The sequence below is a fragment of the Sitophilus oryzae genome, unplaced genomic scaffold (genome assembly GCF_002938485.1).
Source record: "Sitophilus oryzae breed Bouriz unplaced genomic scaffold, Soryzae_2.0 scaffold_815_pilon_pilon, whole genome shotgun sequence".
Taxonomy (NCBI): domain Eukaryota; kingdom Metazoa; phylum Arthropoda; class Insecta; order Coleoptera; family Curculionidae; genus Sitophilus; species Sitophilus oryzae.
The window spans coordinates 4,430,330-4,450,531 of record NW_022147434.1 but is presented as its reverse complement, the minus strand read 5'-3'; the positions used below and the strand labels follow the sequence as shown (position 1 = coordinate 4,450,531).

General features: G+C 32.2%; 1 protein-coding gene across 6 annotated transcripts in view; it reads left to right on the top strand.

The window, feature by feature from the left end:
• Positions 1–20,202, top strand: part of LOC115889476 (nuclear receptor coactivator 2) — a 311,795-nt gene that overhangs the window by 73,911 nt on the left and 217,682 nt on the right. The window contains exon 1 of one of the 6 annotated variants that reach the window (XM_030909478.1): positions 16,857–16,875. The exons of the other annotated variants lie outside the window; for them this stretch is intronic. Coding sequence (XP_030765338.1) covers positions 16,874–16,875 — 2 coding nt within the window. The 5' untranslated portion in view covers positions 16,857–16,873. Of the gene's footprint in view, positions 1–16,856; positions 16,876–20,202 lie in introns of those variants that run through there. 6 annotated transcript variants of the gene reach the window in all.

The following is a 20,202-nucleotide window of genomic DNA, read 5'->3' as shown; positions in this document are numbered from 1 at the left end:
TTACAAATAATTTCTGAAGTAACGTCAATATTTTGATGAAAATTGGTGTCCGTGAGTTTTTTGACATGAGAAATTTGATTTTGATGTCAATATGACTCCTATTTGTGGGGGGCACCACCTACAGTGTTTTAACTGCTTTGAAGAGTAATAACTTTTTGTCCGTACCTGTATAAAATTACTGAGTGAAAAAATATACATTTCCGTGATTTTCTACGTAAAAAATGTCTCTTGATAAAAATCGCTACGAGCAACCGTTCTCAAGATATTTACAATGGAAATAGTCAATACATGTCATTATTGACTAAAAATAAACATGTTGAGTAGATAGTTATTTGACTGAAATGAGAAATTTGTGAACTTTTTATTTTTTTAAACTAATCATAGATTTTTCTTCGAAAAAATGATGATAAAACAGTTTCTGTTCAACTTTTGACACAAAAACATATCAAATTTATGATTTTAGTCTAATACCTAATTAGTCAACATGTTTAATTCAATGATGACAGGTTTTGGTAATTTCGATTCCAAATATCTCGAGAACCATTACTCGTAGCGATTTTTACCAAGAGACCTTTTTTACGTAAAAAACGACGTTAATGTATTAACTAGCTAGTTTTATACAGGTACGAACGAAAAGTTATTACTCTTCAAACCAGTTAAAAAATACGTAGGTGGCGCCCTCTACAAGTAGGAGTCATATTGACATCAAAATCAAATTTCTCATGTCAAAAACCTCCCAGACACCAATTTTTCAGAAATTATTTGGAAAAAATCGAAATAAAAATGAAACTTCTACACCCTGTATCTCCGAAACTAAGCATTTTAGGACATACATTTATATGAACTTTTTTACTTATTTTTATCTGCAGAACATGTTGCCGAAGTTTCCGGAATACAGTTCGGACCACCCTGTATATCAACACAGGTCTGATTCTGCTTTGTTTCATAGTTACAGGGAGTTTTCATTTTTTTTTCTATGTATTGTGATTTTTCTTCCAAGTGTTTTTAGCAATGCGAATTAAATTTTAAGGGTAAAAGTTACTATGAGTATTGCATATTTTAGTACAGTTACAATGTACACATACAAGTACAAGTTTTAGTTTTATTTTAATTTTTTTAAGTATGATTATTAAATTAAATTGCGTTTTTTCTTATAAGGCGGCTACAGACGTTCATGCATTCCTGACAAGTATACTTGTGCAAGCGTACTTGTACAAGTTTGCATTAACTCCACACAATACCAGCGCACTTGAATAGTTTTAGTCTGGTTTTAATAGGTAAAAAATGGAAGAAGACGCGCTAGCTCTTGCGATGTTCGTTATTCTGCTTAGGGTGGCTGCAACGACATCCCGTCATCCTGCTGTTGAAACATGACAGTTGGGTTTTATATATAAAAACCAATTGTTTTGTTTTAACAGCAGGAGTACGGGACGCCGTTGTAGCCACCCTTAAGCAAAGAAAAAAAGAAAACCCGTCGATTTTGGTGCAAAAGCTGGCTTCTAAAGAGGAGTATCTATTTGCATACTAATATTTTAAACGAATTGAAGTTTTACCCTGCTGATTGGCATAATTATTTACGAATGAATGAAGATACATATTTTAAACTGTTATTATTGGTTACCCCTTTTATTGAAAAGAAAGATACCGTCATAAGAGAAGCTATAAGCCCGCATGAAAAATTATTAGCAACCTTACGATTTCTTGCGACGGGAAGAAGCTATAAAGATATGAAATTTTCGACTATTATCTCTCCAAAGTCATTAAGTAAAATTATTCCTGAAACATGCCAAGCAATATTTGAGGTTCTAAAGAATTGTCATAATTATTGTCATAATAAAAAGGTGTTAAAACAGTTCTAGTGAACTCCACCAAAATCTCGCGCAACAATTTTTTCATGTTCACTAGCCATTTTTATCTATCTTCTGGTAACAAACAAATAAGAAACAAGCAATAAACTTACTAGAGTCAACTTTTCAGGCTTGCACAAGTTTGATACACACGTTCATACATACTTGCGCAAGTCACTGGGGCATGAAGAAAAGTCGTACAAGTCTATGCCACTTGAACAAGTCGAAATACTTGTACAAGTTTGTTCCTACACACGTTCAAGATTTTTATACAAGTACGCTTGCACAAGTACACTTGTCGAGTATGCATGAACGCCTGTAGCCGCCTTTAAAGGAGATCGAAATCGACAAAATATCAAGATACAACTTTTAATCGGCATTAAACGGCCTATACAATTTTGCTAACAATGAAAAAGAAAGTCAGTGGCACATATGTTTTTTTCAGAAAAATATACCAGTGATAACCTACATATAATCACGTCTCTTTTGAATCTGTCAACACCTTTTTGGTACTCAAATATGTTACACTTTTATTTTTTAAAGTAACTTTTACCAATCAAAATTTCATTCGAATCGTTAAAAGCACTTGGAAGAAAATTATAATAAATAAAAAAAATGAAGACTTTAACCTCCTGTAGCTCGAAACAAGAATTCCGATACGTTGCTTACATATTTACAATTTTGAGCAAAGATGAACACAGTATTTCATATCACTTGAACAATACAGGAAGTTACCGATCTGTCTGTTACAGATATTTTGTTCCTGAAGTCTTTTTACATCTCGGAGAAACCCTTCCTCTCTGTACCACTGATGTTATCAAAATTTGAAGAGAATTGCTAATGGAGAAAAGTAATTTTTAATTAAATTCCATCTTTTATATACAAATTATTTCTTAAGAGTTTTTGGCATTTTGGATTCTGATTATCTTGAAAGTCTTTTAACCCTTTTCTGGAGTTTGTGTTCTTTTTTTGTTTTTCTATATTTTTCTAGGATATTTTGTGTATCTACCGAGTAATAGAAAATTCGTAGTACATAGATGTAAAAGAAATCAGATTTTTTTTCATTGTATCAAAAGCCATTAATGATGGGAAAGTAGAATAGTCTTTAAAAGGAGATAAAAAACCGCTTATTTACAATAAATATAAAAGAAGAAAGTTGGTTATTCAAAAAAGTTGGTTATTCTTATAAATAAGTATATTTAGATATAATGTAGGTACCACATAATGGCTGATTAACCAATTTAAATCAAAGAGAATGGTTTTAGTTCTTTAGATATTTTTCTTATGAGCTCTGAAGATAGATAAGCTGCAGTAAGTTACGTTGATATGGATCATGAAAAAATAATATGAACTCAGTCAATGAAAAATAATAATTATTTTATTATCCGTTAAATTCTACATTCTACATATTCCAACATTTTAATGTATTAGATATGTATTTCTGTACAAAACCGTTTTTGGTATATCCTCAATTTTATGCTCAAAATAATATTTTGTTTTGTTATTATTAACAATTTCCTATTTGTTTTATTTCTGATTTTGATTTGAACATGCTTTTTTTAAACCACCATATTGTAACTCTTGTAACCAAATTGTAAAACCGCTAAAGTAATTTGCAGATATACTAGTTGATAATATGAGGCTACAGAGAAAAAAATAAAAACTGAGACACAAATAAATTGTTCGTTCAAAAAATGACAACAGTATTTGATTTCCAAATACGAGTAGTAGACTTTGCAGCTAAAAAACGAACTCATATCATAAAATGTAGCATTATTGTTTGTATTAACATATACTATCCAGCGAAAACAACATACACCGTTAACTTTATAGTTTAGTTTTTTCACACATCATGTTTGTAGATTGAGTATACCTAAACAATCCTTTAAATTCACACACATGTCTAATTCAACATAGCGTTTAATAAGACATACATAAAGTTCCATCCAGAAATTTTAGGCTCTTCGTTAAAACTTAGAGGGTTAACGACATCCGCCACTCTGCTGCATTAGGAACGATAACTATATATCGACGATTATTTTGTATCGATACATTTTAGGTTTGTTCCAATCCGTCAAAAAACATTCAGTGTACGGTCATGCTCATACACAATCCAAAAAATCTGTTCTGATCGCAAAATAATAAATAATCTCCTCCTCACAACTGGGGTTGCCCCCAGTATTAACGTAAATTGAAAAAACATAGAGAGATTCTTTAGTCAAGCAAATATTCAGTGACTCTATCCTTAGAAAATAGTACTTCATTAGTTATGCTAATAAAAATACGATATCTATTCGCATTAGTTATGGATCCTTCGAATAAATCGATAGATTAATAATGTTCCATCTCTACCCTGAATAAAGGAAGTGCCAGCCTGGCTCAAATGTGTTTTGTCTAGAGCCTTGAGACAGGAATCGTTGAGGGTAAGGTCTAAGAGGGAGGTGTGGCAACCAGGGATAATGGGGATGACTTACTAACGTCTGGAAGACGAAAACAGTAGACGAGGGTGGCGCTGGCGAGGAACTTCGTTTCATTGTTTTGAAGTTGATTTAATTAATGTGAAATTTTGACAGTAATGGATGTTTGAATATTATTAAAGCTCAATAACGCTGGAAAAATCATTTTATATCTAAATAAAATTTGAATCAGTAGTAACTTGTTAAGTTGACCAATTACTATTGAAAATATATTGTAGAGTATATACAGGGTGACGCACAAATCATGAATCACTTGGTCTCGCACAAAATGCAAGACCAAGACTAGCCATTTATTTGCAAAACTCTTGGAGTCTACCGTTCCCGCATTTTTTTAATTACATACCATTTTTATAGGTAATAATTAAATGAAAATGATGAAATTTGTATTGACTTACCTCTCCTCCTATATTTTTTCAAATAAAAGATATTAAAAAAGATTTCTTCGAAACTATTGCCAGCGAATATGTAAATTTTGGTAACCATCAAATCAGCCATATTTATATAAAACCTGTTTAATCGAAACATGCCGAATATTACTGTATTAGTTAAGGCGGTCATGTTTTTGAACCATTCAGATAAATAAATATGATATAAAAAGTTACTTATTAGCTCAAAATTAGTGTTTTAATTGATTCAAAATAGTGTTTTCACGACTTTTGTAAAAAAATTAAAAAAAGGAATGCTGATTCGATAATTTTTTTTATTGAAAAATGAAAATCTTCATCAGACATATTTTTGTTTCTTCTTCAAAAAGTTTCATTTGAATTTAGTTATTTAAAATACTATTGATTTAAAGACTTCCTATGTAGAAAATGTCTTTATAAAAATCTATTAAAATTTCAGACACTGGCAAGTCTTGCAGCAAGACCAAGGTTAAGACTGAACCTTCCAAGATCAAGACTACTAGTAGGCTGCAAGACAAATACCAAGATCAAGCGAGTTTTGGTTTCGGGATGCTTATCGCTAACGATATATCATATCCTTATACCTAAAAGTCTTCTACCTGGTCTTCAATTATAGTTTATTTTTGCATTTTAATGAAAATCAAAATGGTTGTTATTATTATTAGAAAAATTATTTATTTATGCAATGATATATAAAATAACCCCAGAGTTCCCAACTGGCAAAGGAGTACGACAGGGAGACGCGATATCCACAAAACTGTTTTATAGCAACACTATAGAAGAAATCTTCCATCAAATGGACTGGACCAGCAAAGGAATAACAGAAGAATTAAGTTAGCATGGAGTACTTATCGAAGAAACTCAATCATATTCAAATATAGAATGCCACTTTATCTAAAGAAGAAAACATTCAACTGTTCTACCAGTTACCTATGCATGCGAAACCTGGTACTTAGAACGGACATTATAAGGAAACTGCAGATCGCACAACGCTCAATGGAACAAAATATGCTGGGAGCAACCAAAAAATACCGTAAAAGAATAGATAAAATCCCTCAAGTGACAAAGGGCAGGTCACCTGGCAGGAAGGGCTGATAACAGAGTGACCACAGCGATTACAGCATGGTACCTACGAGGAATTACTACAACCTGGCGAGTATTTGACAGGCATCAGAAGATGGTCACGCAAGGCGTTTTCTTTCGTGAGCTCTTCTGTGACTGAAAAGCCCAATACGTGATGTTATCTGCCTATCGCCACTCCGGACATTCAAAGATCTCATTGCTTTGTTCCCTCTTTACCCTTTGGTTGTCGCTGAGTTTACAATTCTTCTCCATTGAGTTCTATTGTGATCTGCTTCTTCCCACTCATTCTGCATGTTAATCCCCTTTAAGTTTTCGTGGAAAATGTCCTTGTACCTTTTGAGTTGTCCACCCGGCCTCCTCTGACCATCTACAAGCTCACCGTAAAGCAGAGATTTTGGTATGCGGTTTTTTTTGCATTCTGCATACGTGACCAGTCCATCATCTTAAGCAGGATTTTGTAACAATGACTTCAATACTCTCGCAGTTAGCTTTTTCAAGGACCGATACTTAGAGACATGATGGAACCACCGGATTCTTAAGAGTTGTCTAAGTAGTCTCTGTTGCAACTTGTTTAATGCGTTCATGTGTCGGCGGTACGGCACCCAGGTGTCGCTCCCATATAACATGGTGGGGATTATAATTGCTCGGTACACTGCAAGTTTCGTTGTTGTACTCAAGTCATGACTGTAGAAAACCCTGTCTTTTAATTTCCAGAATGCTCTTAAGGCGCGAGGAATTAAAAAACCTAGAAGTAGACCAAACATGAGTTGGGACCATGATATTAGGAAATTAGCAGAGATAGCTTAGGTCCGCATAGCCAACAATAGACAACAATGAGCCCACCTATAAAGAGAGTATCTATGTAAGGGAGGCTACACCATAATTGGAAATGGTTGAATAAGCTGAGGATGGTGATGATACAATGAAGACAATGGAAAAAAAAACATTTTCAAGGCTTTATTTTAAATAATAAATTTGAATGGTTTGTAACGGGAACTTTATACAAAGTTCTTGAATTATTAATTTCAGCTTCAGAAACATTTTTATCTTTAATAACCCAGCGGAACTTTACTTTAGTTAAAATATTTGTTCTCGTTATTTTATCAAAAAGTTTTTCACTTTTTTCTAATTTAAAGCCTAAATTTCTTAGACATTGGCTGTCTAAATTATTCCAGAATATATCCGATATTATTTCATCATCCGTTGCAAAAAAAATACTTCGGATAAAAGTTTAAACAAGTCAAACTTTGCCTAAAATTCTGAAAGTTCTTTTGTTATTATACTAAAAGAAAGAAGCTGAATCAGCAAAAAAAACGAAAAAACTTTGAATCCAAAGCGCTTTGCCTCTGTGAAATTTACTTTTCCGCATTTTCCTTGTAGAATTGGATTAAGATATTTTTAATTAAGTTGGGGTGGGGGTTTAAGAAGATAGAAAACTTTTACTTAACTTTTGTTAGCCTTTGTTCCGAGGTTGATTTTTTTTGAACTTGTTGAAAGTATGGCAATTATGATTGGCAGATAAAGTTTCTGAAATGGAGTTTTTTAATATTCCTTATTAGTATTATCTAGATAAAAATAAGTTAGTTTGAGTAAAGGCAAAGTCAAACTTAATTCAAATTAATTATTAAAAATACCGTATGACATCGAAAATTAAACAGCATTCAGTTGGCTTGGAAATGAACATCGATGACGTTCCCTATTTAATTTTGCATATAAAATGACGTCGTTTTTGTTTCAATCATATTGTATTTTAACTATTGTAATGCTTTCTATTCAAATGAATAAATATTGTTGAAGACATAAAAAATATTTAAAATTAACTAAACAATAAAATATGAATGTATTTTCAATTCAATTGATCTAATAATTCAAATAGGTATCGTAATGCCGCGTTTTCCAAAGAACACATGATTTTTTAACTTTGCTCTAGGTATTTCTCCTTTGAACTCTTTACACGCTGTCAAATAATGAAACTGGAATAATTACGCGAGAAGAACTATAAAAATATTGTTCAAGCTTCTACATTTTCATAATAAATTTATAATATATTATACTTATAAATTTAAATTAGCTTTTAAATGAGAAAAAATCCCGTTACTGTACTGTAATGTTATCTTACGATTGCGACACGTCTATAATATGATATCGCCAGTGTTGTCTGGTAAACAAGGTTGTCGAATGGAACAAACATTAATTTATTTAACTTTTTTCTTATTTTACATTTTACTTAATATTTTGATCCTGATCCTCATATTTTATATTTAGGTGCTATAGATATCTGATACATCAAATATTACAAGTTTATACAGGGTGAAAATAAAAAAGTGAAGTGCGAAAAAAATGTTGAGGCGTGAAACAAATGGTGGATTGTAAACAGAGAGGCATTTTTAATTTCTCATATATTGAATAAATATTAATATTTTGAATTTCAAAGTTCCTTTATAATTCAGCCTTGTATACCAGTTCCTTATTATAGTGGCCTAGATTTTGGAGTAAGAAAAATCTCAATAAATATATATTGACATTATTGACATTAGGAATAGTTTATTATTTTGTAATAATCATTATACTTTCAGTTTTCAAAATTTCGCCAATAAATGCATAAAAATAAAAAAAAACTATTAATCGATTTACATCAGATTCTGGCTGTGTCAAAGCGGGGCTACTCTGTGTTGGGTGCCAAGCCACAACAATGTGGAGGGCAACCAAGAAGCAGACAGACTCGCCAAAGAAGGAGCCAGGGAAGAGGCCATGGTAGATGACACACCACTTGTGACGATCAACACACTGAAGTAAGCTATAGGAACTACCATCAAGGCCAAGCAGCAAGAGACATGGCAAGTCCGTGAGGGCTGCGCCGCAGCTCGAAGACTCTGGCCAGTAGTAGATAGCAAAAAGACAAAACAACTACTAGAGCACAAAAAGAACCTTGTACGCATAATTGTAGGTGTCATCACTGGAAACTGATAAATACACTGGGATAAACCTCGTGAAGATTTACAACGACGACTACAGAGAATGCGGAGAGGAAGAAGAAACCATAGAACACCTGCTGTGCCACTGTCCGGTACTGGAATACCGACGCTTTAAAACTTTAGGGCAAGGTGTTTTTGACGGACTAGAGGAAGCAGCAGAAGCCAACATCAGCGACATCGGGAATTTTGCAAAGAACTGGAAGTGCTTTAACGTAAAAAAAAAGAATGAGAGGAAGGTTTGGTACAATAATAACAGGGGTATCGTAATGGGCCCAAGGCCTCCGAGTGAGGGAACAGACGTCACCTAACCAAACCCCAGCAACCTAACCTGACCTAACCTAACTTAGATTAGATTCTTTGAGGTGGCTATCGGCATGATCCACTGCGACCTTTTCAGATCTATTGTGGTCGTCTTCTGATCCTTCTTGAGGTTACATTCTCCAGTCCTATCAAAGTCCTATTAATTATTTTCAAAAAATCCAGCAACTTGGAGACTGAACCCTCCATGTAGCTCTCTGCCAATGACCTATCATTGCCTGTTAACAGAAAACCGCACATTTGCCAGGTTCTAGCACCGACATAAAATGTATTCTGTCGTTTCTTCGTTCAGATTGACAGAACGTGCACATAGCTTCATCCGTCAATTCCATTATCTTCAGATGCATATTCAGCTTACAATAATGCCCTGTTAGTAGACCCACTTCAGCATTGACTGTCTTTCTGTCCTTGCTTATCAGGTCGACCGTGAATTTTGGCGAATATTCTAAATTCTTTCGCCTGTTCCTACCCTGGAGAGTTTCTTCACCATTCTAGAGATTTGTTGACCACAAAATTATTAATTTTAATTTAATCCATTGATTTAGTTAAATTTGAAAGTTTACAGTGCTGTAACTCTGTATAGGCTCTCACTAACATAATCTGTAACCAATACAAAATGTAAATAGTAATTATAATTGCTATACCTATTGTAATTTGCCAGAAAGCTAAGGAAGAGTAAAATGTTTTATTATATGTTTACCTGGTACGGTTGAATAATTTTACATTAATCTTTGTACAGTAATTGATGACCATAAAAGCTGACATTCTTCTGCCTTTAACTACGAATACTAATTTGTGTTATTGATCATCAATAAATAACTAACAGTCAATACCATTTTTATTGCCAAGTATGTGCATAAATTATTGTTTTTTTTTTTAATTTTTTGGATGTCACCTGTTGCCAGGCTATATACAGAAAAGATAATAGAGGATGTAAATGAATATGTGCGAAAAAATTCTGGAAGTGATTGCTTTTCAAAAAAGAATATGAGTTTTTCACATAAACTTTTTCCAAGTGAGATTTTCCTAAAGGAATATTTACTTATTTACAGATTGACTCAAAATCAGAACGTATATCTGAAACTCTCAATTTATACAAAAATTATACCAGGCGAAGAGTAAATTAAGTGATACAAAGCACACTTGACGACTTGACCATAATCTTTGGATTATAGTGGCAGGATCGCCATGTAGGAATGTGTTTAGGGTCATGTAAATGATTACTCGATTGCTGCCATACTAATACTAATTTATTCTACCTTTGTATAATATAAATTTATAATGTTCGATTGATTATTGCTATGGTTGTAAAATATTAAAACTAGGTTTACTGAATAAGCATTTGATTTGGTTGCACCACATTTCGTATAACTTATCTCCGACACGAAAAATAGACATCTTTAAATTTTCATTTATTTTAAAGTTCAAAATATCTTGTTATATGTAGTGAACCGATTTTGTGGATTTTTTAAGCACTTTGTAGTAAGTTATTTGACTTTATAGTCTTTTTTCAAATTAAAAATTAAATTTCCCGTCTGTCTATTATACGAGCGACAACAAAATGTTGATATGTTGACGAAACTTTGAAACATTCTGTGAAGTGGAATATGGAATTTTAAAAGCATTTTTTTATCAATAATGTGCATTTTTTTCCGATAGGTTGTTTTTTGGTTCATAAGTTTATTTTTATTAGAGATATTCGCTTTTGGAAAAAGATAGTAACGATTTTGCTTTTGGTCCTAATCCTAATCAACACACTGATGAAATACTGTTTATTGTTTTTATAATATCGTTGTTATTGAAAAGTCATCAGAGATGCTTTTAAGTCCAGAAGTTTAGTTAAAACAACTATAGCCGATACAACATTTGGATTTAAAACCATTACTGCTGAAATAACTACTAACAACTGATATAAAAATAGTAAACACTAGTTCATAGATATGTTGATTAGGAACTAACATCAAAGGCATGCTTTCAATGGTAAAATTGTTGTAAGTTATACTGGATTCTTCAAAAGCGAATATCTCCAATAGCAACATCCATTTACTTTTAGTGCATAACAATTTTCAGTACAATCGTGTAACTTTTTTATTTATAAAGATTTTCACATACTGTCTGCGAAGAAAATATAGCAGAAATATTAAGAAAGTTTTTGAAAAAATTACAATCAATTATTTCTAATAGACTTCAAGATATCGTTTTTTGAATTCAGAGTTCTAATAGCGCGACCATTGTCGAACACCAACTCAGTTCTACTTATTTTAACCAAAAATACAAGTGTTTCTAATTTGCACTTAAACATTTTCAAGCTATAAGGGAAAATTACAACGACTCATTAATAAATAAACAAATAAAGTATCGCGAGACATAATTAAATCGTGAAGCTGAAAAGATGTACACCTTTCCCTATAAACATTATAAATTGATATAACTCTAAAAAATAATTTATATTGATTACCTACTTCTTATTTACCTAATTCCATTATTAAATAACTGAACTTCAAGGGATACCGTCCGTACACATAGTACACATAATTTTATGGTTGTTTTATGGTATTTACCGCCACGGTAGGCCGTTATTATGCACACAAAAATAACTCTTATTAGAACGAGTGCAGAGGGGAAAAATGATGGCTATTTTTTAAATTGCGATTCGGTTTTGTGATGCACACCATACAGCAGCGTTTACTAATTACGTTGTAATTGCATCCGGTGCTCTTGGTAAAGCAGCATATGCCTAAGAGAGTCCGTTGCGAAAAAATGCATCATTCGAATAAAAACAGAATTTTCTGTTGTTTGGAATTATTTCTTAAGTACTAGTATTTTTGTACCTTTACCGGTTTATATAATATTGATTCACGTTTAAGATACTGATGCATTTTTTTGCACATTGCAAGTACATACAATTGCATCATTTGCACAGCAAGTACAAACATTTTATAAGCACCATCTATATATAACGTCTTCATTTTTTTATATGAAATAAAACATTGCGTGTAGACGAAAAAACGTGTGAAATAACGGACTTTTTACTTGAGCTGAATAGGGAACCATAAATTTTCCAACAAAAATGTCGTTTTGCCTATATACAGGGTGTCCCATTTTTGTGTGTTTTGTGGGGTTGCTCGTCCATGATTAGAGATACAAAAATGAGGTTTTTAGATTACTATGATTAGTAGAGCTCTCTTAGTTACACACAGATTTGTCCTAGCCTTTTTAATTCCTGAAAATCAGGACAAATTTGAAACTATTTTAACCATTATACACTATTACTAGACCTACTTACACTTGAGTTAGGTACAGCTTGATACAGCTATAATACAGTTACTTAACTGATTTGGAATTGACTTTTATCGTTCTTTTATAAAACTAAGATTCGTTATTAAGATCAGTGCTGCCAACTCAATAGGAATCCTACTAAATCTAGTAGGTTTCGCAGCCACTGTAGACTGTAGGAAACGGATTCTTGATAGGTGTTTTCTTGCAATTATTTCCAGAAATAAAATTATTATTTTTTAGTCCTATGCATGTTTCGGTTGAAACAAAAAATTATTGCATTTTTTCTAACTTAGAATCAATGATTCATTAAATTTTGAGTAACTAACGACTGAAAAAAATAGAAAAAAAGTTTAAAACATTTCTTTGTTCGTAAAAACTCTAAAATATATGAGTCAAGGTATTTTTTCCAAATCGTAGATACCGAGTTATTAATTTTTCTTCGTGATAATAAGGAAAAAATAGAAAATCGAAAGGCGGAGGACCTTCCTATTAAAATTAAGTGCTCATATTTGGAAAGAATTTTTTGAGGTGTCTACCAACCTTTTTTTCAGAGTATAAAGTAAATAAAAATAGTCGATTTTTTGACCCACCCTAATATGTATATGACATCACGGTCAAGCTCGGATGAAACCATAGCCAATAGTCAAGTTTTTTTATTTAATAAAATTTGGCCTTTGGAAATTTTGGAAAATTTTTATAGATTAGTAGTATGTAGTATTCTAGTAGGATTTTTGTTGTAATTTAATTGGACGATTAGCGAAGGGTTGGCAACAATGTTTAAGATGTTGATGTGTTGAAGACTGTTAATTATAAAAAAGGAATAACACTTAAGCTGGTACTTCTTATGTGGCAACAGAAAATTAAGCCACTGTACAGTACGTCTGTCCGTTCTGTAGCTACGGGGTATCTGTGAGAGGGGAAACGATATTCTCTCGATGTTTTTCTTAAAAAATTAGACGACGCGTCCCTCAATAAAAATTCGACAAATTTGCAACTGGCCAATAAAATGAGTGGGCGGAGCGATTTGCGGTGACGTACTCGTCAAGTCGACGTATAAAATATATTGCTGTTTATTTAAATGTTTTTTGTCCGCATTCCTTTCATAGACACAGATCCAGCAGACGTACTGTACATACACTAAAATACTTTTTGACACTTTATAGGCACTTTTGACTAACTATACGAGTATTTGTATGCAGATGACTTAAACTAAGTTCTAATATGTAATTGTCAGTATATTTTAGAGTTGGATCAATACTGAGCGTAACATTCTTTCAAAAATACGCCATTTTTCAAGTGTAATTTTAGAATTGCGTTTTAGAGTTGCCTAATATTTTTTTTTATTGTGTAATATTTCTATATGATGTGACGAGGTGGTCAAAACCATATTCGTCACATATCTGACGCGCACCGAATAATTACACAACTTTTCAAAATATTTCTTGCATTATATGCTTCCGAAATTTTTTGATTATATTTTTTCCTGTGGCTTATGTCTGAAAGAGAATTTTTTCAAAGAAAAATTATGTTACTGCTTTCAAACTCGGTTCAGTTATATTCGTCCGCCTATAAAATACCCATTGCCCCATTAAAAACTAATTTAAGTTTGATGAAAGGCAGCTTTTTGATACGAAATTGGTTTTAAATCTTTTGAGAAATAAGCGACTTACGAGATCATTACGGTATATTTCTTTAAAATCACAATTAAGGCTTATTCGATGGTTTTCTTTTCATAAATGCTCATCTTCTGATCAAGACGTTAAAGTTTTATATATTTATAGATAAAAAAATATAATACCATTTTTTAATTACTTAACACTTTATCATCATTTTCAGCTTATTCAACCATTTCCAATTTTTTTAACGCTTTATTGTGCAAAAAGCCAAATTAGCTTCATCGACAAAGCATTTACAAAACAAAAGCACAAAAAAATATATAAATAATAAAAAATATAAAATATAAATCATACAATTAAAAAAAAATTTAAGTCATTAAAATAGAACATACATGGACAATTGCAGAACACAAAAAAAGGCGTATTAATAAAATTTTAAAATAGGAAGATTGTAAATAGATATAATTTTAAGAGTTAGAAAATATTAAATTGACCTATGACCAGTGTGTGAGATGATCAAAATTGTTCATGATTAAATATCAACAAAAATTTCGTTTACCGCATATAAGGCTCTCTCCAGTAAATACGATTTCAGAGCTTTGCAAAATACGGGAAAGAATGAAAGCGACTTGATATTCAAAGGCAGATGATTGTACATTTTTTTGGCATTGTACAGTATTGAACCTTTAACTAGTTGTGAGCTCGGGGTTGGCAGATAAAGATCGTGCTCCGCATTCCTAAGTGGATAGTTATGAGATGGCCTTTCGTGAATAGCAGATATGTGCTTGCGGATTAAGCAAACGGATTCAAACATGAATAAAGAAGGAAGAGTCATTGTTTAGAAATTTTTAAAGAAATTCTGGCAGTGAGTTCTACTGTTCAGTCCCAATAAATATCGAACTGCTCTTTTTTGAAGTCTGAAAATACGATCAAATTTTGTTGCGCAGCAAGTATCCCAGAATGGAAGGGCATAACGAAGATGTGACTCAAAAAGGGCATAATAGGCTATTTTAGAGGTTGATAAGTTCCTTAGAAACTGATCTTAGTGCAAAACAGGCAGCGCTTAGTTTCTTTGATAGAGCTTTGATGTCCCATTTTAACGAGTCCTAAGAATTTCACAGAGTCCACGACGTCAATAGTGATGTTATTAAGTACAAAAGGTTGTATAGTACTTTTATATGACAAAACTTAAGTTTTTGATAGGTTGAGGCATAGGAGATTAGAATCGCACCAAGATTTAATGGTGCGTAAGTCACTGGATATAGTATTATATAGTACCGTAACATCTGGCCCGCTCCAAGTGAAACTAGTATCGTCCACAAAGAGGCAGATTTTATCGCTAATGTCTAGATTTGCAATGTCGTTGATAAACACCAGAAACAAAATAGGGCCAAGTACTGAACCCTGAGGGACACCACATTCTGTAGGCTTACAAGAAGACATAGATATATCAATCCTCACAAGCTGCCTTCTGTTGCCGATGTGACTTAAGCCATTCGAGCGGCACTTCCCTGAATCCATAGTATTGCAATTTGTTAATTAAGATATTATGATTTACACAGTCGAAAGCCTTAGAGAAATCACAGAAAATTGTAGCTGTAGAGTGATGGTTATTCAGGCTAGAGTATACATTATTAAAAGAGTATACATTTGTGTCATCAATTATGGTGTAACCTCACTCACATATTTAGATGCTCTCTTTGTAGTTGGGCCCCCATTGTTGTCTATTGTACAAGTTATCTCTGCTAATTTCCTAATATCATGGTCCCATCTCACAGGTTCGGTCTTCTTCTAGGTCTCTTAAGTCCTCGTGGTGTCATTTGTGTGGTCCATTCTTCTTGCCAGATGCCCTGCCCATTGCCACTTAAAGGATTTGATCCTGTGGATGACATCTATTACCTAGGTCTTTTGTCGTATCCACTCTATTCTTTTACGACCTTTCTTGGTTATTCCCTGCATAATTTCGATCCATTGAGCGTTGTGCGACCTGCAGTTTATTATAATGTCCGTTTAATTGTCATGGTTTCGGATATCTAGATCATGACTGGTAGTCACATAGGTCGAATGTTTTTTTCTTTACATAAGGTGACATTCTAGATTTAAATATGAATGATGACTGATTTGATTTCTACATCCCTATTCATATTGTTTTTCGTGTCAGTTTTGACTAGGTAATCTAAAATCAAAAAAAGAAGTAGTGATCACCCAAAAATTGATCACTGGTCTTGAACATTAAAGAAAAAATTTAATAATTCTTGAAAATTTCCTATAATATCAACTGTCTCTTTTTTTCTAGAAAATATACCGAAAAATTAAAAACCACATCTTATTTTTTGAAAAAAATCTTTTTGAACTATTTATTTTTAAAATAAAACTGGTTTGTGACTCCTTAATTAATTAGCATATCACCGGTAAATACGTCAATTAGCTAAAGTGTAAAAATGTATCGGTCGTTAAAAGAATTTAATTGCATTATAACAGGGAATTTAAAGCAGTTTCTTAAACTGGTACGCATTTAATTTCAACTTTCGGTTTTTTTATAATTTGACTAGTGCTACACTCTGTTTCGAATCACTGTTTACCTACTGGCTTATAAAAGAAGACTGAGAAAGTTATTTCAACGTTCAACTTGACATTTCTTCCTTGGCACTGCGTGTAATACTTTTTCTACACCGAACAGCACTACGTATTTCTAATCCACGATCATATTTTACGACGACTATCCTTTATTGCCGGTAATAAAATATATTTCTTCCATAAATTACTGTTATTACGGCAGGATTTTTTTTGTACAACTAATAATTAAGTTTTCATTTTGTTACAGGTAAGCGTTTGCGAAATAGAGGAGGGAAGACTGTATGGCTGTGTCAGGACATGTATGTATTTATTTGTTTTTTGAACCATATGTCAATTTAAAGGTATATATCTATATTCACATATAATATGTCAGTCACATTTCCGTTACTGTAATTTCTCCGTCACATTTTCATCATTCAATTATGTCGAAATCACCGATTTGGTGATTTTAGAAGTGTGGTCTGAATTGTAACGTGTAAGACAGTGATGTAGGCAGCATAATGGAAAATCAAATGTATTAAAAAGAGGGGGGTTGATACATTTCTTCTATGCGGTATTGTCGGATTTTGCATCAAAAGTTCAAATGGCACAAATACACTGAAAAAAGGATCTCTCAGTCGAAATGAATATGACTTTGACCCAAAAGATTAGCGCTTTTCAAAAGGGCCAAGAACGACGTTTCTTTGCCCAAAGCATTAACTATCTTTTCATAAGCTTTAAAAAAATACTTTAGAGAATAGAAGAATCTATCAGTCCAAAGTATTTCACTCTTGACCCACAATAAATATGCAAAGGAGTTCTTGCTACAAGAACAATAGTCTCTTTGATTCATGCAAAAATTTTTGATTGAAAAGGGACATTTCTTGATTAAAGAGACACTTTTCTTAAACCAATAGCGAATACTATTGACTCGACTAAAACTTATTTTGATCTAAGAGAAGTCTATATATCATATACAGGCATATTACGAGGTATATTATTTTCTGATAAATTTAGGTTTTCCTGGTCTGTAGTAAGTAAAGTGATATTATTTTCCTCGATAGTAGTTATTTCTGCTTCTTCACTCCTTGGTATTTTTGTGGTGGTTCATCACTCTACAAATTACTAAGAAATGTTACATCACGATTAATCAAAGTAAAGCAAATAAATTATTAAAATTATAAGGTTTGGTCATATTTCGAATTTTTTAATACGACGATTCTAAAATTTTTGTAATTATTTGCATAAAAAAATCGATACCTATATTCTTATTCTATCTATAGTCACACATGCATTATCTAAACAGGTACATTACGTCAATGTCTCTTACCTTCAAATATAGCAAATAAATGCTCTAATTTCCATTTTTTCAGAAACCCCTTTAAAGAATCCATATATCCTAAAATTTGTCCATAAAAAGTGACAAATGCATGTTAATAACGATCACTAATTTGTTATACGATATGCGTTTAAAAAGCAAATTATGCAAAATTCCAAGTGGAAAATTCCAAGCAACAAAACCCGTGCGTACTATGATGTACGACTGATCGGACTGCCGACTGATTGTATATACCGTCCTTCGTCATCGTCTTTGCGTGTCGTTATTATTTTTCATCAAAAGAGTATTTAGCTATTGGAAAAATGGCCATGTTTCTTGAATGAAGTACTTCCTAGCATATTTTTCTTATTATCTTAAAACAAAGTAACTTGCACTTGGTTGAATGAAAATAGATTCAAGTGAAATTTTCGAATTTTTCAAGAGAACCAGTTTTCTTAGTTAAGAGAGTTTCTTCAGGCAAAATATTTTCTTTTACGCTAAAATAAATTCTTTTGTCACAAATTTTTTTCTTTTCAAGAACGATGACGACTTTAGTTCAAGTCTATCTTTTTTATCAGTGTAGGCGTTTATGGAAAACGCTGCATCTAGGGTTGGACCCTTATTTTTCACAATTAATTACTCATTTTACTACAGATGTAATAGATTATATTTAGCTTAGATATATTATCTTCATTTCAGTAGTATACATGAAAGTTGTTAAAATAGTTTTTTTTCTACACAAATTTTCCTACAGACGTAAAAACCGGCAACACTGTATGCCGCTGATTTTGTCTCTTTGTCTATCAACGGGTCACTTATGTATATTATTCTCTATCTTACACGTTAAAATCCAGACCACACTTCTAAAATGACCAAATCGGTATGTTGACTTAAATAGTGAGAATTCATTACTATTTTTAACAAATGGATGAATCGATGGTGAAACCAAATTTTATATGTATTTTAGATTGTCAAAAGATTTTTATATACAACTTAATAATATAGAACCCCAATTAAAAAAAACAATATTTAAGTCAGATTTTTCTTTTAAATAGAAAACATGTTTAAATTGGATTTCCAAATAATTGGTACTTGTTTCCAATAATTGACTAAATCTTCGAAATTCTGCCCGATAAACATTAACAATTCTACGGCGCGTGTCATTTTTCCACATCGGTCATCAATATATTCCGCAAGTCGCTTGCTTCAGAACAAAAGAATTTTATTCAAACGTCACAAAAGTATTACTTCTTGTCATTTTAATGCCTAGGCATAAAAGTAAAGCACTTTTACGCCTAACCACAAAAGTGTACCAAAATATATTATTAAACTGATATTAAGTGTCAAATGCAACGAGTGTACAAATTGTTGCTCGATATATAATTACTTACAAGGTATTACTTTTTATATTATTTGCAACATTTGAAATTGATTAAAAAATTATTTATAAGGTTTTAAAAAAATTGTATGTTCTATTTGGAGTAAAAATGTACTTTTTGTGCCTCCCTGTAACGTTGGACTAGCTTTACGGTCCGTTAAACCGTACAGCCTCGTCAAAAAAGTATAATTTTTATTCCTAATAAAACAATACGCTATTGTTCGGAAATAGTCTGAAGTCGATAATGGAATTATTATTAGTATTATCTAATGTCAAAGTACTTACTGAGGATCGAAATTTCGGTAGAAATTTAGAGAGAACTAGAAGATAAATCGGAAAAGACAAAAGTTATCAATTGATCAACATGCAGCTGTTTGAAAAAAAATTAATAAAACAGCATATTTTCTGACAACGATTATAGATTCTCGGAAATGAAGATATAACCTATAGCCTAATATCAGAAAAACCTAGTTCTGCACTTACAGCTTGCGAACAAAATGGGTGGCGGCTTTATGAATTAAATGGAATATTTGAATATATTAAATAAATTAAGTCCGCATAATAAAATTATGTATAGTTTTAGGGTCCTTAAACACATTTTTTGAGTAAACCAAGTATGGAATACATTCTCAAATTTTTATAGCTCTGGCGTATCGATTTTCGTACGTGTTGCGTGTTTTGGACAAAATTTATTGCTGATTTTCATGATAGATACTTTTTAAAACTTCATCTATGCCATTACCGCTAACAGAACAATAAATAAATCTGAAGGGTATCTAAATTGTTATAAGCCAAAAATTATTACAGGTTATACAGTTAAGCTGAAATATATACATATGTAACTAGCTAACCTATTAAGTAAGTATTAAGGTCTTAATGACTTTTTATCAAAATGATCAATCCCCATTTTGTTCAATTTGTACATTTTTATAGCGTATCCAAGAAATTTAG